Source organism: Lytechinus pictus, chromosome 3 (genome assembly GCF_037042905.1).
Source record: "Lytechinus pictus isolate F3 Inbred chromosome 3, Lp3.0, whole genome shotgun sequence".
Classification (NCBI taxonomy): Eukaryota; Metazoa; Echinodermata; class Echinoidea; order Temnopleuroida; family Toxopneustidae; genus Lytechinus; species Lytechinus pictus.
In genome coordinates this window covers 12,016,062-12,040,943 of record NC_087247.1, presented here as the reverse complement: position 1 = coordinate 12,040,943, position 24,882 = coordinate 12,016,062, and the positions used below count along the sequence as shown (strand labels likewise).

At 34.7% G+C, this 24,882-nt stretch overlaps 1 protein-coding gene across 1 annotated transcript in view; it reads left to right on the top strand.

Annotated features, from left to right (window-relative positions):
- The window catches only part of LOC129255902 (uncharacterized), a 33,120-nt gene that overhangs the window by 3,510 nt on the left and 4,728 nt on the right, over positions 1–24,882 (top strand). The window contains exons 2-12 of the mRNA XM_064096376.1: positions 7,013–7,092; positions 9,645–9,747; positions 10,276–10,350; positions 11,367–11,529; positions 12,501–12,577; positions 14,347–14,430; positions 15,064–15,140; positions 15,714–15,791; positions 17,390–17,450; positions 23,326–23,401; positions 24,526–24,699. Of these exons, the coding sequence (XP_063952446.1) occupies positions 7,013–7,092; positions 9,645–9,747; positions 10,276–10,350; positions 11,367–11,529; positions 12,501–12,577; positions 14,347–14,430; positions 15,064–15,140; positions 15,714–15,791; positions 17,390–17,450; positions 23,326–23,401; positions 24,526–24,699 (1,048 nt within the window). The remainder of the gene's footprint in view (positions 1–7,012; positions 7,093–9,644; positions 9,748–10,275; positions 10,351–11,366; positions 11,530–12,500; positions 12,578–14,346; positions 14,431–15,063; positions 15,141–15,713; positions 15,792–17,389; positions 17,451–23,325; positions 23,402–24,525; positions 24,700–24,882) is intronic.

The following is a 24,882-nucleotide window of genomic DNA, read 5'->3' as shown; positions in this document are numbered from 1 at the left end:
TTTTTTTTTGCTTGTCAAATTTTTCCTCGGGAAAATGTGCCCCCCCCTTTGGAAAATCCTGGATCCGCCCCTACATGAGCGATTGTGTAGCATGTAAATTATATTTTAAGCAATATTAGTGACATCACTTTTAAATAATAAAGACCCGGTATTTTTTATTATGGTTTTCATGTAGCCTTCTCTTTTCCCCTGGCTGCTATTATTTCAAGCTTTGAGCTTACGATAGCTGGCCTCTGCGTTTAAATTTATTTGTTATTGTTTACATGAATTATGTCTATATCTACTTAACAACTATACAATTGTCACCTTTGTAACTTTGATTTATTAATAAATGCAGAAATACCTGCTTTAAAAAATATATATATAAATTTAACAAGCAAATAAAAAATATAATATATATGGAAATCTCCCAATCGCTTTTGTAAAACACATGCCTGTTATTGTAGTTTGTCATCATTATCCGACCATGATTAACATACGCTCTGTAAATTTCAATATTCTACAGCCTATTGCAACTCTTTAAATTCCTTAGATTGAAATAGATTGGGATCAGGGACCAAAATCCAAAGTTGGGTTGAAACCTTCAATCTAATAGATTTAGAATTCAATCTTATTCGATTGCAACTTTCGATCCAAGTTTGGATCCTGTGTGCGCTCTACAATTCCTCACTACATTGCAAAAAATAAAGTGCTAATTCAGCACTTACAGTGGTTGTATAATGACTGCACTACGAGTGCTGATTTTCTAGTTCAAATTTAAACTAGAAAATTATCACTCGTAGTGCAGTCACTATACAAGCACTGTAAGTGATAAATTAGCACTTTATTTTTAACAGTGTATTATCATTATCATCTAAACTCTGTTAAAATTTTGAGTTTCAATAACTAAATGAAAAAGAAAAATCGATCCCAGATTGATTGAATAATTGAAATTAAATTGGTTTTAGATGTAATCTTCTAGGGGAGACTCCCCTTATCGATCATTCCAGTTAGTGTTTGTTATTGTTTAAATGCATTGTCCAGAATGCACAGAAATCGAGGATGTCTCAAAGGACTTAAGTAAAAGAAAAAATATTATTGTACATTAAGCTACCTGCACGTGCTATGGTCAAAATTTGGAAATATACATTTTTAGTCGATATAGGCCTACTTTTGAAAAAAAAAAAGCAAAACGAGAAGTAGAGTAGGCAGCGGTGGGTGTACGGCGGTATGTGGGCCACTGAGTACACACCACGGCCGGGAGTTAAGGAACATGTATCTGAATATAAAGTATAAGGAACGAAATGTGCAATTTGTCTGGTTAATAACAAACTATACAACGTTTGACGATAAAAAGCATAATGACAATGATAATGGTTTGTGTGTCACAATAGTCTCATGGAAAATAATATGTGAAGAAAATAACAAGAGATATTTAAACTTTAGTGTATTGAGATTGATTATAGACGGTTATATTTGCAAATAAATTGACTTTTCTGATAAGTACTTGTTGAAGATTCAATGAATATTCATAAATCATGCAAGCTATGAGTAAATTGGGGATTCCCCCTCTATACATGTTCATGTGGGATACGTTTGATAGTACGAATTTTAAACTACGCCCCCTTCGACAACAAAATAATGTTTGTATGATTTAACTTATAATTCATTCTTATTCTTCTCTCTTAATGTGATGAGTTAGAAAATATTATAGGTAATTTTCATAATTACCTTACCTTGTTAAAGGTCTTAACATATTTGATAAATCCCTCCATTTATCCAAAGAAGGAAGCCGTTTGGAAAAAAAAGAATGAAGATTATAAAAGGGGTGAACTTCCAAAGTTTTAATTGTTTTGATTTTCAATGTAGATCAGAACGAGTCCTATATTGGTCAATGCAAGGTTTCTACCTAGTTGCTTTTGAAAAGTTTTGATATAAACACAAGTCCAAATCAAAACAGTTAATAAATGATCAAGCTCAATTATTATACAGTAGTGGGGGCCGCAGAACCCATTTTGTTGAATAAACGTGTACAAAACAGTAAAAATTAATCATCAGATTATAATTTACGAATCAGCAAACCTCCACCCTCTTAAAACAGCTCTGCGACCCCTGAGTAGTTTTGTATTCATTTGACTAGTTTGTTTGTCAACCGAAGTCATTGGTCTATGCATGTAAAAAGTTTCACTTGGGGAGGGTTAGCATGCTCTGTTAGCTTGCGAATAAATAGCTGTGAAATTTATTAAAAGTTGCGAGCAGGCGAAGTGAGCGAGCAAATATTTCGAGACTTTCATTACAAAAATTCAATTTTGTGATATACTTTAACATAATATTTAGAAAATTATATCGTATTTATACCTTCTCTTCTTACTGTTCTTTACTTTTTCCTTTTTATTTCTTTGTCGTGATTTTTTATGGGAGAGGAGCGCCCCCAAGGCCCCTTCAAATGTACGCTTACTGCTTTGATTGCTCACAAAACCGCTGAAAATTGATATATTGACGTGGACGTGTCCAAAAGTATTATGTGGTAGTTTCCTTTAAAACTTGAAATTATGCATAATTAATTATATGGATTGCGTGGAAGATACAATGTGAATAGTTGCTGAGCCAGAACCATGAGGAGGACTTAAGTTATATTGCTATAAATTAGGCAACGTGATGATACGGTCAAAATTTGGAAATATGCATTATTTTAGTCAATAATTGGGATTACTTTTGAAAAAAAAAAGCAAAACGAGACGATAGGATGACAACGGTGGGTGTACGGCGGTATGTAGGCCACTGACTCCGCACCACGGCCGAGAGTTTAGGAACATGTATCTGTATATAAAGTATAAAAAACGAAATGCGCAATTTGTCTGGTTAATAACAAACTATACAACGTTTGACGATAAAAAGCATAATGACAATGATAATAGTTTGTGTGTCACAATAGTCTTATACTAAATAATTTGTGACGAAAATAACAAGAGACATTCAAATTTTAGAAGATTGAAATTTTTTGTAGACGGTTATATTTGCAAATAAATTGACATTTGTGAAAAGCACTTTTTTAAGATTCTATGAATATTCATAAATCATGCAAGTTATGAGTAAATTGGGGGTTCCCCCTCTATACATGTTCATGTAGGATACGTTTGATAGTACGAATTTTACAGTACGCCCCCTTCGACAACAAAATAATGTTTGCATGATTTAACTTATAATTCATTCTTATTCTTCTCTCTTACTGTAATGAGTTAGAAAATATTATAGGTAATTGTCATAGTTATCTTACCTTGTTAAAGGTCTTAACATATTAGATAAATCCCTCCATTTATCCATTGAAGGAAGCCGTTTGGAAAAATAAAATGTAATTATAAAAGGGGTAAACTTCCAAAGTTTTAATTGTTTTGATTTTCAATGTAGATCAGAACGAGTCCTACATTGGTCAATCAATGCAAGGTTTCTACCTCGTTGCTTTTGAAAAGTTTTAATGTAAACCTAAGTCCAAATCAAAACGGTTAATGAAGGATCAAGTTCAATTATTATAGAGCAGTAGGGGTCGCAGAACCCATCTTGTTCAATAAACGTGTACAAACCGTAAAAATTAACCATCAGATTATAATTTACGTGTTCAGCCCACCTCCACCCTCTTAAAACAGCTCTGCGACCCCTGAGTAGTTTTGTATTAATTTGACTAGTTTGTTTGTCTACCGAATCATTGGTTTATGCATGTAAAAAGTTTCACTGGGGGGGGGGGGGGGTATCTTGCGAATAAATAGCTGTAAAATTTATTAAAAGTTGCGAGCAGCGGGCGAAGTGAGCGAGCAAATATTTCGAAACTTCTATTTAAAAAAAATAAATTTTGTGATATACTTTAACACAATATTCAGAAAATAATATCATATGTTTACCTTCTCTCTTTACTGTTCTTTACTTTTTTCTTTTTTTTTCTTTGTTGTGATTTTTTTCGGGGTAGGGGGGGAGCGCCCCAAGGCCCCTTCAACTGTACGCTACTGCTTTCATTGCTCACAAAACCGCTGAAAATTGATAGATTGACATGGACGTGTCTAAAAAGTATTCAATTCAATTCAATTCAATTTATTTTTCATCCTTTAACATAATACAAATAAGTACAAAATAAATTAATTCAATTTAAATAAAAGCATGAACAAAATTCAACATTGAATAAATGATATACATATTCAATAAGTGATTCAAATATAAATCAACATGCATATCAAATTTAAATCAATATAATTAAATAATAATTAAATCAATATAACTATATATCATGAGAAGAATGGAGGGGTCCACTGAAAAGCAAAGCTTGTAAAATGAGGACCCCTCAAAAAGTTAGGATAGAAAGAATATTGAAATATACGTAAAGGAATATACGTTAAGTATTATGTAGTAGTTTCCTTTAAAACTTGAAATTATGCATAATTAATTATATGGATGGCGTGGAAGATACAATGTGAATAGTTGCCGAGCCAGAACCATAAGGAGGACTTAAGTTATATTGCTATAAATTAGGCAACGTGATGATACGGTCAAAATTTGGAAATATGCATTATTTTAGTCAATAATTGGGACTAATTTTGAAGAAAAAAAAAGCAAAACGAGAAGTTAGGATGACGGCGGTGGGTGTACGGCGGTATGTAGACCACTGACTCCGCACCACGGCCGAGAGTTTAGGAACATGTATCTGTATATAAAGTATAAAAAACGAAATGTGCAATTTGTCTGGTTAATAATAAACTATACAACGTTTGACGATAAAAATCATAATGACAATGATACTGGTTTGTGTTTCACAATAGTCTAAAAATAAATAATTGTGAAGAAAATAACAAGAGTTATTCCAATTTTAGTAGATTGAAATTTATTGTAGACAGTTATATTTGCAAATAAATTGACATTTCTGATAAGCACTTGTTGAAGATTTAATGAATATTCATAAATCATGCAAGTTATGAGTAAATTGGGGATTCCCCCTTTATACAATGTAGTACAGGTTTACTAGTACGAATATTACAGTACGCCCCCTTCGACAACAAAATAATGTTTGTATGATTTAACTTATAATTCATTCTCATTCTTCTCTCTTAATGTGATGAGTTAGAAAATATTTTAGGTAATTGTCATAGTTATCTTACCTTACATATTTGATAAATCCCTCCATTTATCCATAGAAGGAAGCCGTTTGGAAAAATAGAATGTAATTTATAAAAGGGATAAACTTCCATTTAAGTTTTAATTCTTTTGATTTTCAATGTAGATCAAAACGAGTCCTATATTGGTCAATGCAAGGTTTCTACCTCATTGCTTTTGAAAAGTTTTGATATAAACACAAGTCCAAATCAAAACAGTTAATAAATGATCAAGCTCAATTGTTATAAAGTAGTGGGGGCCACAGAACCCATTTTGTTGAATAAACGTGTACAAAACAGTAAAAATTAACCATCAGATTTTAATTTACGTGATCAGCCCACCCCTACCCTCTCAAAACAGCTCTGCGACCCCTGAGTAGTTTTGTATTCATTTGACTAGTTTGTTTGTCAACCGAAGTCATAGGTCTAGGCATGTAACAAGTTTCACTGGGGGAGGGTTAGCATGCTCTATTACATAGCTTGCGAATAAATAGCTGTGAAACTTATTAAAAGTTGCGAGCAGGCGAAGTGAGCGAGCAAATATTTCGACACTTCTATTACAAAAATCAAATTTTGTGATATACTCTAACATAATATTCCGAAAATAATATATTTTAAACCTCTCTCTCTTTACTGTTCTTTAATTTTTTCTCTTTTTTTTGTCGTGATTTTTTTTTTCGGGGGGGGGGGGGGCAAGGCCGCCTCAACTGTACGCTACTGCTTTGATTGCTCACAAAACCGCTGAAAATTGATATATTGACGTGGACGTGTCCAAAAGTATTATGTGGTAGTTTCCTTTAAAACTTGAAATTATGCATAATTAATTATATGGATTGCGTGGAAGATACAATGTGAATAGTTGCTGAGCCAGAACCATGAGGAGGACTTAAGTTATATTGCTATAAATTAGGCAACGTGATGGTACGGTCAAAATTTGGAAATATGCATTATTTTAGTCAATAATTGGGACTACTTTTGAAAAAAAAAGCAAAACGAGACGATAGGATGACAACGGTGGGTGTACGGCGGTATGTAGGCCACTGACTCCGCACCACGGCCGAGAGTTTAGGAACATGTATCTGTATATAAAGTATAAAAAACGAAATGTGCAATTTGTCTGGTTAATAATAAACTATACAACGTTTGACGATAAAAATCATAATGACAATGATACTGGTTTGTGTTTCACAATAGTCTAATAATAAATAATTTGTGAAGAAAATAACAAGTTATTCCAATTTTAGTAGAGTGAAATTGATTATAGACGGTTATATTTGCAAATAAATTGACATTTCTGATATAAGCGCTGGTTAAAGATTTAATGCATATTCATATATCATGCATGCAAGCTGTATGAGTACTTGTAATTTGGGGATTCCCCTGCTCATCGTCACAATTTTCCTGCGGTGGATCATTTTCGTTGGAAGAGTCGTTGGTCACAATCAGTGCGCCATCTACGACAGATATCACGTGCATAAATCATTAAATTCATTTCACTTTTTCTCTCCTAAAAGCAGTTGTGTGTTACCAAGAAGTTCCTTGGTACATCAGAGTTGGAAAATGATTATTGTAAAATGAATGTTATGCAAAATGCAATCGTCTAGCAAAATAAATAAAGATAACTAAACAATGATAAGATAAAAAAAGTAGTAAATTCACATTATACGTACATACTGCGAACTAAATTTATAATCTCGTTCATGGATTCATTTATCAATAAATGTTTAATTATTTGTGTAATGATGATAAAAATGAATTTATTATGTTTTTTTATGTATCGATCAATGCTTTTCTGTTTCTCGTTGATTTGTATTTTGATATGTATGCCATTACTTCTTAATTATTATAGAACATATTTGGGGGATTCAGTTTTCTCTTATTTTGTCTTTATATTTTAGAAGCGACTTATTCGAAAATTCAAGATCTACTGCAAACTGATAACCTCCTTTCATCGACTTTGCCAGGCTTATTTTCTCAGGTGGGTCTTAGGAATTTGAAAATATTTGCTTTAGAAAAGGGCTTTTTCATCCCAGTAGAATAATTGATAAGATCCTAATATGTAAGCATGATGGCGAAATAGAGGTAAAGGGGCTATAGGCCTAATGTTTTTTAAATCTTATGATGACCAAACTGTCATATTTTGATATGCTTTTAATGTCACAAAAGAAAAATATAAATTATCATCTTGTTTTCATGATTAAATACACTCTTAAAAGGTTGGGCAAAAAGGCCCAATTTTAACATCACCGGGCAACCTACGGTCCCTACAAGTATTGGTTAAAATCTGAACAAAATTGGGTGATAAAAAAACTAATAATTGGGTAATGAATTTGCTCAGAATATATATTTTTTGTCTCGCCTGCATAAGGCTAAGTTAAGTTTTTGTAATGTCATCATAACTTAGAAAGTATATGGAGCTAGGTCATGAAACTTGAACATAATGGTTATCAGGTATGACTTAACATCCTGTCTAATGTCACATGGCTAAGGTCAAAGGTCATTTAGGGGCAATGAAATTAGACCATGTTGGGGGAATCAACATCAAAATCTTAACCGAAGATTAAGTTTTTGAAATGCCCCTCATAACTTAAAAAGTATATAGGCCTACTTCATGGAACTTGAACATAAGGTTGATCAAGTATTACTGAAAACACTGCCTGAGATTTAGGTCACATGATCAAGGTCAAAGGTCATTTCGGGTCAATGAAATTTGGCCATGTAGGTATTTGCTGAATTGCCATCATAACTTTGAAAGTTGAAGATCTATTTCATGAAACTTAGACATTAGAGTGATCAAGTGTCATTGAACATCCTGCATGAGATTCAGGTCACATGACCAAGGTTAAATGTCATTTAGGGTCAATGAACAAAGTATTTTATTATCATATGAATTGTGGGTTTTTTGTAAATAGCTATTCAATAGTTGTTTTTCAAAGTCAGCACTGTCGCTATATTGAATGGCGTAATGCAGACGAGACTGCCAGAAGCGTTCCACTTGTTTACCAACATACATTACCCAACACAGTGGACAGTAGGTTGCTCAACATTTAACCCTTTTTCGCAATATATCTGCTGCGCAAAATTTTTTGACCTCGCCGCTCACAGACTTTTTACTTTCAAGTCTCGCGCAAATTTTGAGACCAAATTTGTGACGCCCGGGTACGCGGTTACGACATTACGAAACATTATGTAAGTGCATGTCAGACCCAAAATTGCTCATAAACGTGATTTCATGTACAAATCCAATGCAGATTGTGTATTAGCCAAAATTCATAAATGTATCATTATTTCTACATTTACTGATTAAACTTAAATAATTTTGCCTTTTTTATGATCAGGATTAAGTCTAGAACGATTTCCATCGAAAAACAATAAAAAAAAACAAAAAGTAAAAAAACTAAGAAATACATAAGAAATTAAAAAAACTATAATACATAAAAAATCGGTCTTGTTACCAGAATTTTTTTATTCACAATGCCAATGGTTAGGAATGCTATGAAGAATATTTTCACCGAAAAATAGCATTCTAGGAGCTTTATTTAGTGAATCAGAGCAAAAAGTATGATTTCATGAATAAATTAGCATAATTAATTCATATAAAATAAAATATACAAATTCAGTGAAATTTACCAATGCAACTGCGTAGATTACGTCATTCTCTACCATCATGCAAATTTTCGTTGTGATCGCGCAATCCGCGGCTGAGATCTTAAGGGGGGCCATAATGTCCCCCCCCCCCCCCGGAATGACAAGAATCAAAATACCCCGGGAGATTTAGGGTTAAAGTGTGTATATTTCAAAAACATTATGCAAAAATGAATGTTGTCAAGTCTTTTTGCTTTAAATGTAGACATCTATTTTCAAAACAATATTTCATTGTTCAAGTTTAGGCACCTTGAACAGAGGCCCTATAAAGATTTTGAAAGACGGGAAGGGATTGACCTTGCCAAAAAAAAAATCACAATCAAGTTGTAAATTTTTGGGGGTTTTTTGTTCACGTTTATTGAGAAAAGTGGATTTAATGCCCCAGCGCCCCCACGGGTCTGCGCCCCTGTTAAATAAAAAAGATTGATATTCTCCCTCCGCTCATTTTGTTCTGTGTTTGGCTGAAGAAATCACTGGGATTTAAATAGGGGACAGAAAGATTGCCGATTACTTCAAATTATTTTTGCCAAGCATATCGTAAATGTTTTATCTAAAAATAACGTCCTTTAATTGCCTCCCGATAGCACCTGACAATCCTAATTAAGAAATGTATAAATCAAAGAAATAAACCCTGCACCCCTAAATTTAAGGGAGGGGAGGGGGCACTACCATTACATTTTGACAGGGGGACACGTACTTTTCATAAAAAGGGCATCGTCAATGAACACTGGTGGCTAATATGCCCCCATCCAGGTTTAATGAGAGAGAGAACTGAGAAGTCACAAGAAAGGTCATGGAAAAATAATTTTAAAAGCACAGTTAACACTATTTGAATATTTTCTTTGGTTAAAATTACGGTTTGTTTTATGAATCGTGTTTTTGTAGTGTGAACACCAATAGTTCCGACTTCCAAGGCATTCATGGTTTACTGGACGAGCCTGAACAAGAACTTCTCTTTGACGTCAGAAAATTCAGAGCCAACAAGGAGGTGAGTGTTTAAGATACAAACTCGAACATCAATGATTTAAAACTTACATAATGTTAACGAAACAATTGAAATTATTTTATTAATTCATTCGGTCGTTTTTCATTTATTTATTTATTTATTTATTTATCTATTAATTAATTAAGTCATTCATTCATTCATTCACTCATTCATTCATTAACTCACTCACTCATTCATTCATTCAATTATTTATTTATTGATTGATTGATTGGTTGATTGATTGATTTACTTATTTATTTATCTATTTATTTATTTACTTATTCTTATTCATTTGTTTTATTCATTTATTTATTTATCATTGATTTTTTTTCCCCGGGAGGGGGTTCTGGAGTTGGTGGGTATTTCTTATACCGTATAGGTCTACTTATCTAATTTTCATCGAATGTTGGCATAAAAATAGCTTGATGCAGACCTACTTTTTCCTTCGTTCAATCTCGTACAAGGTATTATCAATGCTAATTAACCAAATGGATGCGAAAACTATATCGCAATTTTTTGGGTTTTTTTCAGTCTGGAATATCCGCTGATGCGAGAAGAATCCTGTCCACTCGGCCGAGCAACAGGACGGAGAAGGATACATATCATGTGAGTTTAACACCACACTGCGATAACTCTGGTGTTGATTTAACACCAGCCCGGAATCTATATATGTCCACATCAGAGAAGTATTGAAACAACACCAGTTTGGAATCAAACCGATGCTGTTTTAATACTAATTGGTGTTGTATAAACATCTTTCTGGTGTTAGACCAACACGAATCAGGTGTTGTTTAACACTTCTCTGGTGTGGAAATATATAGATTCCGGGCTGGTGTTAAATAAATAATGAAGTTATCTTACTCTAAACGTGTTTTTTTAGAATGAAATATTTCACCATTGAATCACTAGTTTATCATGACCAATACGAATATAGAAGCCAAGCTACAGTTCAACTGTGCCGATTAAACTATACATACTGTAGTACACACCGATAGAATATGCCGAGATACAATGGGAGATCCGTGACGTTACTACTTTAAGAGTGAAAATTATTGAATGGAATAGAATCATTTATTTGAAATTCAGATTTCATAGGGAACATTAAAAAAAAATCCATGGGATATATATTCTTGTTAAATTGTACTCGAGTGTGGAGTTAGCCATTGGGTTGCCAATGTGTCGCATCATCAATTTCACCATTTTGGACAATCCATGTGAAACATTATCTCTCTCTGTTTTTTTTATAATTTTTTTTATTTGGGGGGGGGGGGGATGCCAATGACCTTAAACTTGACTTTTAAGCCCAATCGTTATATGTATCTGCGAAACATCCGCTCCCTAATTCTTTTTTCCATCCCAAGTCCTACCCATGTATTTACCCGTCCGATCGCCTTTATTATTCTGCCTACAAACTCAGGATATGCTGCAGTTATGTGCTTTATACCAGTTCACGACAAATTGATTTTGTACTTATCCAATATTATAATTGTCGAAAAATTATATTTTGTGAAAATTAGATGAAGAATGTTAATATGAAGGACACCCCGCCCCACCTTCACCACATGACTTATCCATGCAATAAGAACGATAATTAACCAATCTTTCAACATAATTTTATATAGGTACTGATTTCGATGAGGAACTACCCGACATTTTGCGAGTACCCTCTGGCAATGCAGCAACAGATTGTGGGTGTTGGTTTTTACGTGTCCTATCAAGCACAAAGGATCATCCTCAGGCAAGGCCATTGGGCAGAAAACTTCTACTTCATACTCTCCGGTTCAGGTAAGAACGGAAGTTTCAGAACAGATCTATATATGCTTGTTACGTCATAATATAATAGCGCCCTCCCTCAGAGGATATAGAAATACGCGTAAAACGAGTTGTCAGAGGTGCGCCAGCTTGAAGATCACCGACGCTCGCAAGGTGATGGCCCTGAACCATAAAGGTGGATAGATTATTTTAGCTACCTCTATATGCCCTGAACGACTGAGATGGCCGCACGATGACGTCAGGGCAGAAGGTCTATACTAAAAACAATAACATTACATTTTTTGCATAGCGTCAAATCCATCATCAGACCAACCTTATTGCGCTTTACACATATATTATGACAACGAGAATTGATCTTGGCTTGCCCCTACACAGTGTATGCACTTTCTCCACTCCCTGGAGGTGAAAACTTATCACTATGCATACTAACTCAGCACCCACCTGGTCAGGTCGAAAAGAAAAGGAAATGTCGAGTCAAGATTACCATTGATTTCAGTTTAATTCAAAATAGTTTCTTTTTTATATGCAAACATGAGGTGAATATTGAAGAAAAAAAACAGCCGTAGCTGGAATATTGTTCATATAGGCATTTTTTTTTGGTTCAAATATATATATATAAATACAAACATATGTAAACATACGGTACAATACACATGATAAAATGTCATTGTAAGAATCGTGCTCCTCGGCCTGGCCATTAAAGCACAAAAAATAAAAGCATTGAAACTTTATAAGAAAATAACTTAAATATTCTAAATAAAAATAGTATTAAAAAATTATATATCGATACTAAATGTCGTCAAGTATATCTTAAAATATAATCATGATTCTGTTTTTTTCTTTCGGCGGGTTTTACCAAAAAAAAAAAAAAAATAGGTGGTCCCCCAAAGAAAATCACAGGTCGGAAACCCGTAATATGTATATTTTAAATGGCATATCTGAGCGATTTGTGAATCTTATGAATATTTGTTTTCATATTCCAGTGGTGGTGAGTGTGATGGATGAAGGAACGCATCAGAATCGAACTGTAGTCTATCTGAACAGAGGAGAAACATTCGGGGTAAGTCGCCATCTTACTATTATATTTCTGAATGCATGGATTTGGATGGGGAAATTGACCGACTACGTGTACACTATACAAAGATATTAGATCAAAATAAGACCATATGCATGAAGTAACTCTAGTTTCTAATATGCTACAGTTTCTTAAGACGAATTCAAATTCAAAAGTTTATTGATATAAAATCCTGACAATTGAAGGATCATCATCAAAACAAACAAACAGGGGGCACGGAACGGGGGGGGGGGGGGACGTGTTCAAGAACGTAAAATTTAACATCAAATTCAAATTCAAAAGTTTGATATAAAATCCTGACATTTAAGGATCATCATCAAAAACAAAGAAACATAAGAAAAAAAATAATACAACATAAGCATAACATAGAAACAACGAGGTATTTAAAAAAAAAGTACCAATCTTGGATGAAATGTTGGATGCGAGATACATATCAATGCATAAATATACACACATATACATTAATACACCCATATACAAATACATAAGCATAATATCATTTCTTTTCTTTCAAGCATCCTCAGTCTCTCCGCATACATATAACTTATTCCTATAACACATATTTTGCTGATATCCATGTCATTGCTACATCAATTGGAATTTGTTTTTGTTAGTTATTTTCATAAAATCCGGCAGTACCTCCTTTAACTTGTTAAATAATTAATTTTGGGGTTCTTCGAGGGCCTAACAGTGTGATCGTGATTGTGATTTTATTTGCACGATTAGCCCCCCCCCCCCATCCTAAGCCCATCTTTCAAAACCGTTTCGCGGCCCCTGAGATAGAATTTGTTGTTCTTTTAGGTGCTTTGTTTTTAGCTGTTGATGTTAGATTGTGTTGTTGATAGAAAGCTACTGCCTCAGCCACACCTACCAAACAGACTCCAGATCGACCAAAGCTACAACGTTATATCGAATGGCATACCATCGGTCGGTTTGGAGTATTTTTCGTTGGTGTGACTGTTACCCTCTAAAGGCTATCACATGCTCGATCGTCAACTATTACCCCTTTCATAAACCCAATAAAACCCAATTATGCGGCTAATAGCAGCATAATTTGGTCGTAAAATCAGAGGAGGACAAGAGTTATCCGCATTATTCTGATGCTGCTATTATCCGCATAATAGCGGCATCGGGACAAGATTTCGAGTTTATGAACGTATTTCCAAATAATGCGGATAATTGCCATGGTGCGGTCACAAGGTCACCCTTTTCCAACACAACCGCATCGGAGGGGGCGTGTCCAGTTGCCATGACGATTATCCGCCTTTTTCAGGACGGGCGCTCGTAAAAATAATGCGGATAATTTTCGGAGTTTGTGAACGCAATTTTTATTGAATTATCCGCATTACTCTTAGGCGGCTAATTGGAGGATAGGTTTTATTGGGTTTATGAAAGGGGTATCAGTATGAATGTGTTGATCACAATAATGATTATACGTTCTAACCAAGCTCTGTAATCATGGTAATTATTGTGTAATTTGATTTAATACTGTTTTGATTTATGACCATGAATGTAATATTTTATTATGTTAAAATTTGTTTGATGAGAGAAGAGAATAAAAGATTAATGAAAACAAAAACAATGATTCTCGGCAACATGGTCATTCATTATTTTGATCCTTCAAGCTACCTTACTCCTTTAAATATTTCACAGAATAGCTCAGAAATCGTTCAAGGAAGAAACTTTGAAAATAATGAATGCTTTCACTTCCTCTTTTTCTTAAAAGTATTATTTTTTATACCCTTTTCTGACAGGAGCTTGGCCTCGTCAACCGAGCAAAAAGGCAGGCTACAGTCATCGCAAGGGAACGCATAGAGATGATCGTTATCAATGGAAATGTAAATTAATTTCTGGAAGAAAATTTTAGTTTCATACTTTTGTTCTATTTTGGTTTTTTTTTATTTCAAGTACTAAGTTGAAAACCCCAAACCAGTGGAGATCGACATTCCCCTAATCCCCTTATATCATGTACGTTATATCGGCACCCCCTTTTAAAAATTATCGTAATGAGATGCGGAATATGAGAAATTATCACTGTTTATGAACATAAAATGAGGGAGGAGAAAGAGAGAGGGAGAGAATGTGAGAGAAAGGGGGTCGCTTAGGCATTGAGCTGATGGAACAGAGAGAGAGGGGGAGGTGGGAGGGGGGGGGGGCTAGATGCAGACGGAGACACGGGATAGAGGCCAAGAAAGAAAGAGAATTAAAAAGGCTGGATAAGTTATGGTAACGAAGATGGGGGGGGGGGTAATTGCCTAATACCTATCAGAAGTCTATAAGCGATCTACATTATATGCAGTATAATTAACATAGCTATAGCCGAGCTACTGTTTTTTTTTACCTAAATTTATATCAAACGAATGAGAACTTAAGATATGAAGATAAAAGCAAAAAAAGTGGATACAAAGGGAATGAACGGATTTGTGAATAGAGTTTTTAATTAATTTAGATTTTGTTATCATTTTCTTTAGGATTACACAAGAATCTTTATGGCCGGTGGTCTTTCAACTCTTCTCAATCCACAACAAAACGACAATGCTTTTGTCAGGTAAGAAATTTATTGCAATTCCTTTTTTTAGAGGGGGGGGGGGGCATAACAAAATGAACGACACGCATACATGCATACAACTTCATCATGAAATATAGTATAAATTTCAAATAACTTCATGCAAAGATCACTACTATCATCTTGATCATTGATTATCTTTTTATAGCGCATTTTCAATTTACAGCTTTCAGAATATTTTTGTTTAAATTAAGTCTAGAAATTTAGCATTATTTTCATGATATTAAAAAAAAGGATTATGCATGATGTTATAGCTTTGGCCGGTCTGGAGAAGATTTTAGTGGAATGACCGTGACATATCAGGGCCGCAGAAACGAGGGGGGGGGCTGGGTGGGCTTCAGCCCTCCCAGCCCCCGGCCCCACACACCTTTTTTTTTCTAAAACCGTGTACAAAACGTAAAAATGACCATCTGATTGTGATCTTTTGCATGGCCAGACCCCCACTTTCAAAACCGTTGAACCGCGGCCCCTGCATAATGAACAAGCATAGAAATTAGCACGAAATTAACAAAATATGGATCGAAGATATATATTGTCGCTACATTGTTTTGACAGAAACCTACGATTCTTGGAAGGCTGGCCTCTCCATCGGCTCGCAGAGAACCCAAAGAAATGCATCTTTTCCTATTTCAAGTAAGTTGTGGCAAAAACGGTTGATTTAATCAATTATTAGACGGAGAAGAACAATATTTTCTCTTCGGATTTTGAAAGAATGTTTAAAGGGGAATCCAACCCAAATAAAACTTGTTTTTATAAGGAAAAGAAAAATCAGACAAGTTGGTAGGTGAAAGTTTGAACAATATTGGACAAACAACAAGAAAGTTATGAATTTTTAAAACTTGTAAATATTGGTAATCACTATACCCATGGAGACTTCAAATTGGCCGCATATGGGATGTCATAGTGATGTACGTAAGGCAAGGACTACTCTTCCATGTACTCCAATACATATTTTGGCTAAAATGTCTTTTTTCCCAAAAATTTTATTTCAAAATATATTTTTCTTTCATGAGGACATAAAACAATATACTACATGGGTTATATTTGGATTACTGCTCCAGGGGAATGGGTACTTAGGAGAAAACCACAAATCCCTGATAATAAAGTACATGGCCTATGGGAAAGTTGTCCTTGCCCCTTGTCATAATTTACTTACCCAGTTGCCAATTTGAAATCTACATAGTATTAGTGATCTCAATTTTAAAGCAGCTATAACTTTTGTATTGCTTGTCCGATTTCTTTTAAAGTTTCACCATTCTGTTTCATTTAATTTTCTCCTTCCCCACACACCATTTTATGCCCAAGGCTAGATTCCCCTTTAATGGTCACGGCGGAGACTTTCTAATCTCATATATTTTCCTATCGTTAAAACATTTTATCTATCTCTGCAAATTTCAAAATAAGATCCCCAACTTTGCTTGCTTTATACCTTACCAAGAAATTGAATACAAAGACGCTAAAAGAAAGGTGAACTTTCTGCTCATTTTCGTAAAAGGAGGTTTGATTTTTTGAACACTCTATATCTGTACTAATTAAGCATGGGCGTAATTTTTTTTTATTTCTTTGTAATATTGTGTTAATCTTGTTATATTCATAATAAATACGTTATCATGGAAAAATATGAGTTACATACAGTTTACTTTCATCTCGAGCGAAAACTCACTTTGATTCAACAAAATACACAACGAGACATTACAGTTTAGAGACGATTGACAGTTATGCGAATAAGCTTAGTGGCCAAAGAAAAGAGAGAAAGAAAGAAAGAAACAGACAGACAAACAAAGAAGGAAAGAAAGAAACAAAGAAAAGTACTGTAAAAAGGTGGCACTGCATGAAGTGAAAGGCGATTTTTTTTAATGTTTTCGTTTACTCAATAAAGCTTTTTTTTAACCCGCATAAAAGCAATAAGACATTCCATTGCAGATAAGACAAAAAAATATATTTCTAAGACGTAAAAGTACAACTAAATTAATGATAACAGATAAAAGTAGTGCCTAAATGAAAACTACTAATTGTTCATTTAGTAGATCAATAAATTAATAAGTGACATTGATACAAAGATAATTTGATTTTAACACTAAAACAAAATGAATGGTACACAATACTGAAATCATGCATGGAAAAGTTCAATAAAATCTTTTATAAAGGTACATATTAAGAGCGTTGTAATGTTCTATGATATTTAAAAAAATACATTTTCATACAGAATGATATTATTTTTTGTTTTTCAGACGGGGAGATGTTCTTATTCGAGAAAGTAGGAGATCAGATTGGATCATCATAGTAAAATCAGTGAGTCTTGCCCCCCCCCCCCCCATTTTTGTATTGCTAAAATTGTGCGTTTTTATACCTATATAACTTGCTATCCAAAAGACGTGAAAATGTAGATAAACACAGAGTATCCTTACTCAGGTACCAGGTACATATGGATTGTGGAAATTCTGCTGTTGTGGCTTCGAACCCGGACTTTACTGTGTAGTCAGGTGCCTAGTATGTAGACCACTTCTGTAACATTTTCCACACATTTATTTACCACAGTTCGTTGCCCACCCCCCCCCCCCCCCCGTCTTCCCATCTATTCGGAAAAAAGGCGAAGACGGCACAACACACTGACTTCGGTTTACACTCATGCAGGGGTTTTATGACGTCATAATACCGTGGGTATTTTGCATATTGGAAGTTGGGAATTCCCCAGGATCGGGATAAACATGAATTTCTATTCAATCAGGATAATTCAAATAAAATCATGAATATGTAAAAGCGTCGATTGCGCTTCTACGCGGTACATTGAATCGATAGAGGTTTTTCTGTGGGTCTTTTTCCCCCTATTGTTGTTGTTCCATTGGTATTTTCTTAACGCGTTATCTAAATTTAATTTGAGATCTGCCTGAAGTGGGGATCTGTGTGACTACGTTAGTATAGTTCACACGTGGTATTATAGTCATGCTGTTCGTCAGAGAGTATTCTCTTCCGACGATTTGGGGTTTAGTGGCTCAGAACAGATTCCTTTCATCGCTTCCCTTTCACCCTGAAAGCCTTTAAAGCTTTATTACTATACTGTTATTTAATGATATTGTTTGATATTGAGATCAAACGAAAATGGAGAGAGTGATGTTCGAAGATTTAAACCAAAATCGAAAAAGTTCCCGTGTCATGAATATTCATGATAATAATCCATGATCGATTACCAGATATTATCAACTTCACGCCATTGTTTTAGAATGTTTACGATTTTAATGCAGGTATGGCAAGTCAGAAATCTCTAATAATGGTTGGGCTTTTATTAATTACAAAATTATAAATTCCAGTAAATGAAAGTTTTTTTTTTCTTAAGTTAAGCGTGATTTTGCCATTTTGTAACCGTTATTATCGTTCATGTCACAGAGTAAGTGTATTTAATAATCGCTCCCCAATATTTCCTACGGCGATTGGAGGATATGTGTCGTTGTTTTCAGTCTGGCCGTGTACTCAGCTATGGATTTGTATTGAGGACCTACTACACGTATATGTGGTGGTAGTGAGCCGATGAAAATGAGATCTCGCGCTGCTTGTACCTTCTGGATCGTCTTTTTATTACTCCATTACAGAAGCTTTAAAATACCATCGACTTGTAGAGATGGCTTTATATCTTTTTCCGACAAACGACTCGACTAATAACGCTATCATGTCGACTTGGCAAGATAAAATCCACCTATACAAGTCGATGGCACTGCCGTAGTTCATCAATATAATTATACTATCAATCTAGCTATAAACAAACATTATTTTTCTGTAAGTCCTCCCCCATCCCTCCGCGCCTCGGAATAGTTTACTAGATAAATGGCGCACAATAAATGCTGTGTTTATTATATTGAACGAGACGATTCTCAAAAAGGGATGATGTGGAAGCATTATGAAGCAGTGTAAACTGAAAACATGTTCTCGATTGAGAATGCTGCTCTAAAAGGCGCCTTTTTGTATAGCGAAATCGACATTCGACACAGTGGAAATTATTATTATGCCAAATAATCAGGAGCATCAGCATGCGTTTATTCATCTGGAAACGCACATTACATACATTGATTTACAAGTTTGAAAATCAAAAGCGAAAAAAAAAATCAAATTTAACACATTACAACACATAATTCTGGTTCATTTATATAATAATGCACTTAGAACTTCTTTAATTGGATAGAAAATTTAGCAATTTTACTTAAGTACTCTCTCGTAGCCCTTCGCTCCCCTTTGTCCTGTAGAGATGTCAAGCCGTCACTCGATTTGGAGTGAAACATAATTATAAAAATGAACGTTTCATACAAATTTCCACTCGTCAAAAGGGTGACATTTCATTTCATTTATTTCATTTCCATTTCCAACAGTTACAATATGTCGGGCAATATGTTTTGTTCCATACATCTTGATACACAGACAAGCAATAAGATTTATATGTACAATATAATCAAGATAACCACACAAAACAGGTTGGGGTTGGAGGAGGCTGCCAAAAAGCGGAGCTCTTAGAGTGCAGCCTCGTATCAAAATATTCGTATAACTAGAATAAACATTAAAAAACGAGTACAACATAGTGAATATTTGAGCATAAATCCAGTTGAATGTATAGTTTAAAAAAGTAAAAAAGAGGAATGAAAAAAAGGGGCGAGATTAAGACTCTTCAGATTCCTGCCCCGGCACTCACAGCGAATCTCACTGAACGACGAGTGAAATTTAATTATTCCTTCAATATTTTATCGAGGATCCTCCCTCCTCCCCTTTCCAGTAGGGGGGGGGGGGCACTCACGTGTAATGACAGTGGATATGCGCGGCCAAAGAGACTAGCTTTTCATGCCTTTCCAGTAGTTCCCAAGCATATAATTTTTACTCTTTTTAATTGACCATCCCGTTCTCCCCCGTTCCTATATATCAAAGCCCCCTTCATTTTCAGATGTCGTTTCTCGACAGTCCAATTTTCATTCTAAATTCAACATGTTCAAGCATCCCCATCTATACAGAGGTCATGTAGTTCTTAAACCCCTCATTTCATAGCAACTTCATCTCTTAAGGGTATATTGTTTCAGATTTTTGGGGCTGCGCACACCTAATCTTTTCAATACTGGGTGCCCCCCCCCCCCCGGGGCCGGGCCCGTTCCCCCTTTCGATAGGTCTATAATTCTACATAAAGTTGTATGGATCTAATGAGCTTGTTTTTAATCCACAGAGGGCGCAATACTCAATAGCTCGATGACGTGATCATGACGCTTTCGCATATTCATAACAATCGAGTCGGGAAATCCCCACCACGGTCGGGATCAACACATGTCGGGTAGCATAGTATATTCAAATAGAATCATGAATATGTATGGTATTCGACGACCAATCTCGGTAGACACTGAATCAATCGCAGATTTGGAGTGTTTTTTGTTTCACGTTTATTATAGATTACACTAAAATCAATAACAATGATTTTAAAACAGTTATTATTTCATTTTCTAAATCTCCTTTGAGAAATTGCAATAATTGAATCCGGTTTTAGTTTATAACGTGAAATAAAAATTCACTAACGAGTAACATTGTGATATCAGTTTGTGGCAATATAGATAGCAAGCCTACATTGAAAACTAATGAGCAGTAGCATGAAACTAGTCTCTTGCACGGGTTGGGGTTCCTCATCTGGGGAACTGTATCCGTGCTGGCGGCTGGGAGCAGTTCCCCTTTTATAATTTCATTCAATTTTTTTTGTATTGTTTTATTTAAGTTTCTATAGAGCAAATTTTTATTATTCAAATGATTCTAAAGTCTTATGTAGAATCATAATTATATTCAATCAATCAGTAATTTTATTTTTTATGTCATGTGTAAACGCTGTATTTTATCATATTTTGAATGCTATTCCACTCTTTTTGTAGCGACGATAGTCAGATTTGATGTTGCCAATAGCCTGTTAAAAATATGAAGATTTTTATATTGAGACACATATAATTTTGTGAGCACCTTGAAAACCATTATCCTGATTTTTTTATTGATCTGCCGACTTTTTATAGGCCTGTATGAACTCTTGAACGGCTTAGAACTTTTTTTCCAAAATTTTTTTGGGGGTCCATTTTTTTTTCTTTTGACCAATCTTTTTTTGTCCAAATGTGTATTCAATACACTTGGACAACACCAAAAAATGATGTGAATTTTCATTTATCATCTTCACCATCATTTTTATATAATCATGATTGCAAAATCAGTAGTAATCCAAAAAAAAACCTCTCCACGCCAATTTCCCTCAGAAAATCAGGAATTTGCTTATATAGAAATATTTGTAACAGGTCTACATGCTTAAAAAGGAGATTTTTTTTTTCTTTCAAAATGTGAACATGAGTATGTGATGCGATATGCAATGTAACAATAAAATCCCATTATTGTTTATGTTTGGATATCCACTGCAAAATTATATCAACGTCAGCGGCCCCTTCGTTCACAACTTTAGGCCCCTTTCCAACTTTGCCGTAAGAACATTGAAGGGTATTCGAATATTGAACTGCTCATTACAAAAAAATATGTCTAGAATTACATTACTTTTCCGTCATAGTAATATGTCTGTCTACCACTAGATTATACGCTCTGTCGATTGTGACGATAAATTTTTAAAAGAAAATATGACCATGTAAATACTCTGTTCATTTGATGGAAGAATAAAATACTCCTTAAAAAAAAAGGATTGCTCTAAAAAAATAACGTAGCAGCAACAGGTGCTTCCTGCAGCATGTAGAATCATTTGATTTTTTTTTAAATATGAAATTATTCCCAATTCCAGATACCGGGACGAAGTTCGTTATCCTAATCTCGCAAGAGGGCGACATTTATAATTAACATTGATGACGTGATTGTGATCACATCCGATGGGATTCCCCGCTGTCGGGGTACAACATGATATTCTTCTCAGTCAGCAGCTGCATATTCAAATAAAACCATGAATATGCATCATGAGATTCGATTACACTTCTTTCATGTATAATAGAACATTGAATCTGTATCATTTCGGGGTGGTTTTTGTTTCAAATTGATTTTAAACAATTTCAAAATCGATACAAATTTGGGAAAGGTTTTTTTTCTTCATTATCTACGTTCATTTCAGGAGACAGCAAGTGACATGAACATTTGTGATCGCACAAAGACGTCAGATATTCACTAACGAGAATTATTGTGATTTCGTCGTATGCTGTCTTTATATAACAAAGATGCATGATTTCACGGATAGCACAGAATGCATCTCAAGTCTCTCATACAGAAGATATGATCCCTCCATAAGGGAACTGCGTCTGTGCTGGCTCCTCGGAGCAGTCCCCTTTTGCTTCTCGATATTCATGTTGTTCATTTTTACCAGTTTTGTCATCAAAATTTCTTTCAAACCACTATTAAGCTATCATATTGCGCAAAAATTATATCACGTAAGCCTGTAATTCATTTGTTTTTATTTGCACTGCCGATTGCAAGCTTACACTGCCTCATTCTATTAAAAGTTTTTTTAATCATGTTTTTTATGTTGAGCTCAGGCCTTTACTCTTTTTACCCCCCCCCCGTTTTTTCATTATTTTATTATTTTTATTATTTGTTTATTTTTTTTAACATGTGCACACCTGGTTACCAATAATGCATATAGCATTTCCATTTATTTGAAAGCAGGATAAAAGAGCATTGTAGATTAAATGCCTTGCTCACGGGCATAGGACTTTCCATGTATAGCCACGGCATGTCATCCACAGTTCGATTGGATAGCTTACAAATATGTATACAGCCGTCAAAAAAGAATATTAAACTCTCTCAATATGCAATATTCAATGCAATGTGAACGTACATTGCTGCACGTGCTTTCAATTTTTATCACATCATCGTCATCACCATCCTCCACATATCCATCACATTAGCGATTGGAAAATATTAATCCAGATTTATATAATAATAGTAATAACACATTACATTTATTTATATTGTGCCTTTAAATGAGATACAAAGATACTGATGTAGTAAAGACTAATATAAGCGATTTGCGCCTTTTCAAAGTATTATTTCTTAAGAGAACATAATTAGTATGACATCATCCCCCTTTTGGAGGTTTGAATATAAGAAATACAGATGTCCTCATAATAGAAAAAAGAAAGAGCTAATATTCATACGTTTACTTTGATTTCTTTACATTCTCCAGGGCAGCTGCCAAGTTATGAAACTGCTACGGAAGGCAAGGCCCAAATCAAGGCGAAATAACACTGCAGACGAAGAGGGTAGGTATATCCCTTTGAAGTGTGTTATAAATCATACATGTTATAGGCCTATGTAATCGACGGCTTTCACGAAGTCGGGATGGGCAATAAAAATGATATCATGTTACCCTATAAAGCGCAGATAATCATAAAGTTACAGAGCATTACTAGTGGTTGTAGGAGTATAAGCTTTAGCAGAAGTAGTATAATAGTTTTTCCGCAGTATGCCTAGAAGTTAGAAGTAGTATTAATAGTAGAAGAAGAAGTAGTAGTAATAGTAGCAGTAGTAGTAGTATAGTAGTAGTAGTCGTCAGGCGCGGATCCAGAGTTGAAATTTTACGGGGTGCTACAGGATCCCGGATTTGTAAAAAGGGGTGGCACATTTTACCCGTTGGAAATTTGAAAAGAAATTTCTCTTTTTTTCTTTTCGTAGTCGTAGTAGTAGAAGTAGTAGTAGTAGTAGTAGTAGTAGTAGTAGTAGTAGTACTAATGGAAGTAATAGTACTTTTGATAGTAGTAGTAGTAGTAGTAGTAACTCGGAACTTAAAACTCGATACTCGAAACTCAAAACAAAGAACTAGATACTCGTCACTCAAAACCCAAAACTCGATACTCGAAATTCGAAACCCTAAACTAAAAAACCTTAATAATCAATTGTCGAAACTCAAGACTCCCCACTCAAAACTCAAAAGTTGATAGTCGATTCTCAAGTTGAAACTGGAACCTCAAAATCCGAACCTCGACTCTCTTAATTTTGCAACACACGCTGAAACCACTTGAAATCATGGTCCTGCCAGCAGGGGTGCAAGGGGTGCTGAAGGAAGCCCCCCCCCCCAAAAAAAAAAAAATCCTTGTGGTGCTGCGTGTATTATTAGGCAACACCCCAGGTATTCTGGAAGATGTGTAAAAATTGAAATTTGTAACCAAAATGACCTTCATCTTGTTGTAAAACCTTTTTTTTCTTTCAAATTTCTCAGGACCAATTTGATCTCCTTTTTTTTTTTCATTTTGCTTTTCAAATTGATCGGGAACAATTTGACTTTTTTTTTTTGCTTTGCTTTTCAGCACCCCCAGTCACAAAATCGTTCCCATGGCCCTGATTAAAATGTAATTCATCTCCGCTGTCTCTCCCTTTTATCCAGCAGACGACGCAGCAAACAAACAACAGAAACGTTGGTCGAACCGTCTGACATCAAAGGCCATGGCTGGGACCCTCATTGAAAACTTTGAACAACGCAAGAAACGAGAAGAGTTCGAAGACTTCATGAAAGACCTCAACGTCAACGAAGACGGCTCAGCAAAGTCTCACAATCGAGGAGGTGGATAACATTTATTTTATTTATTTATTTATTCATCTATTATACTTCTTTTTTCCTTTGTTCTTTTTATTTCCTTTTTAAAATTTCTATATTTACATTTTATAATATTTCAAATTTTCAATGTTATCATTCTTATTCTTTTATCTATGTATTAATTAATTTATTCATATTTCATTTCTATCT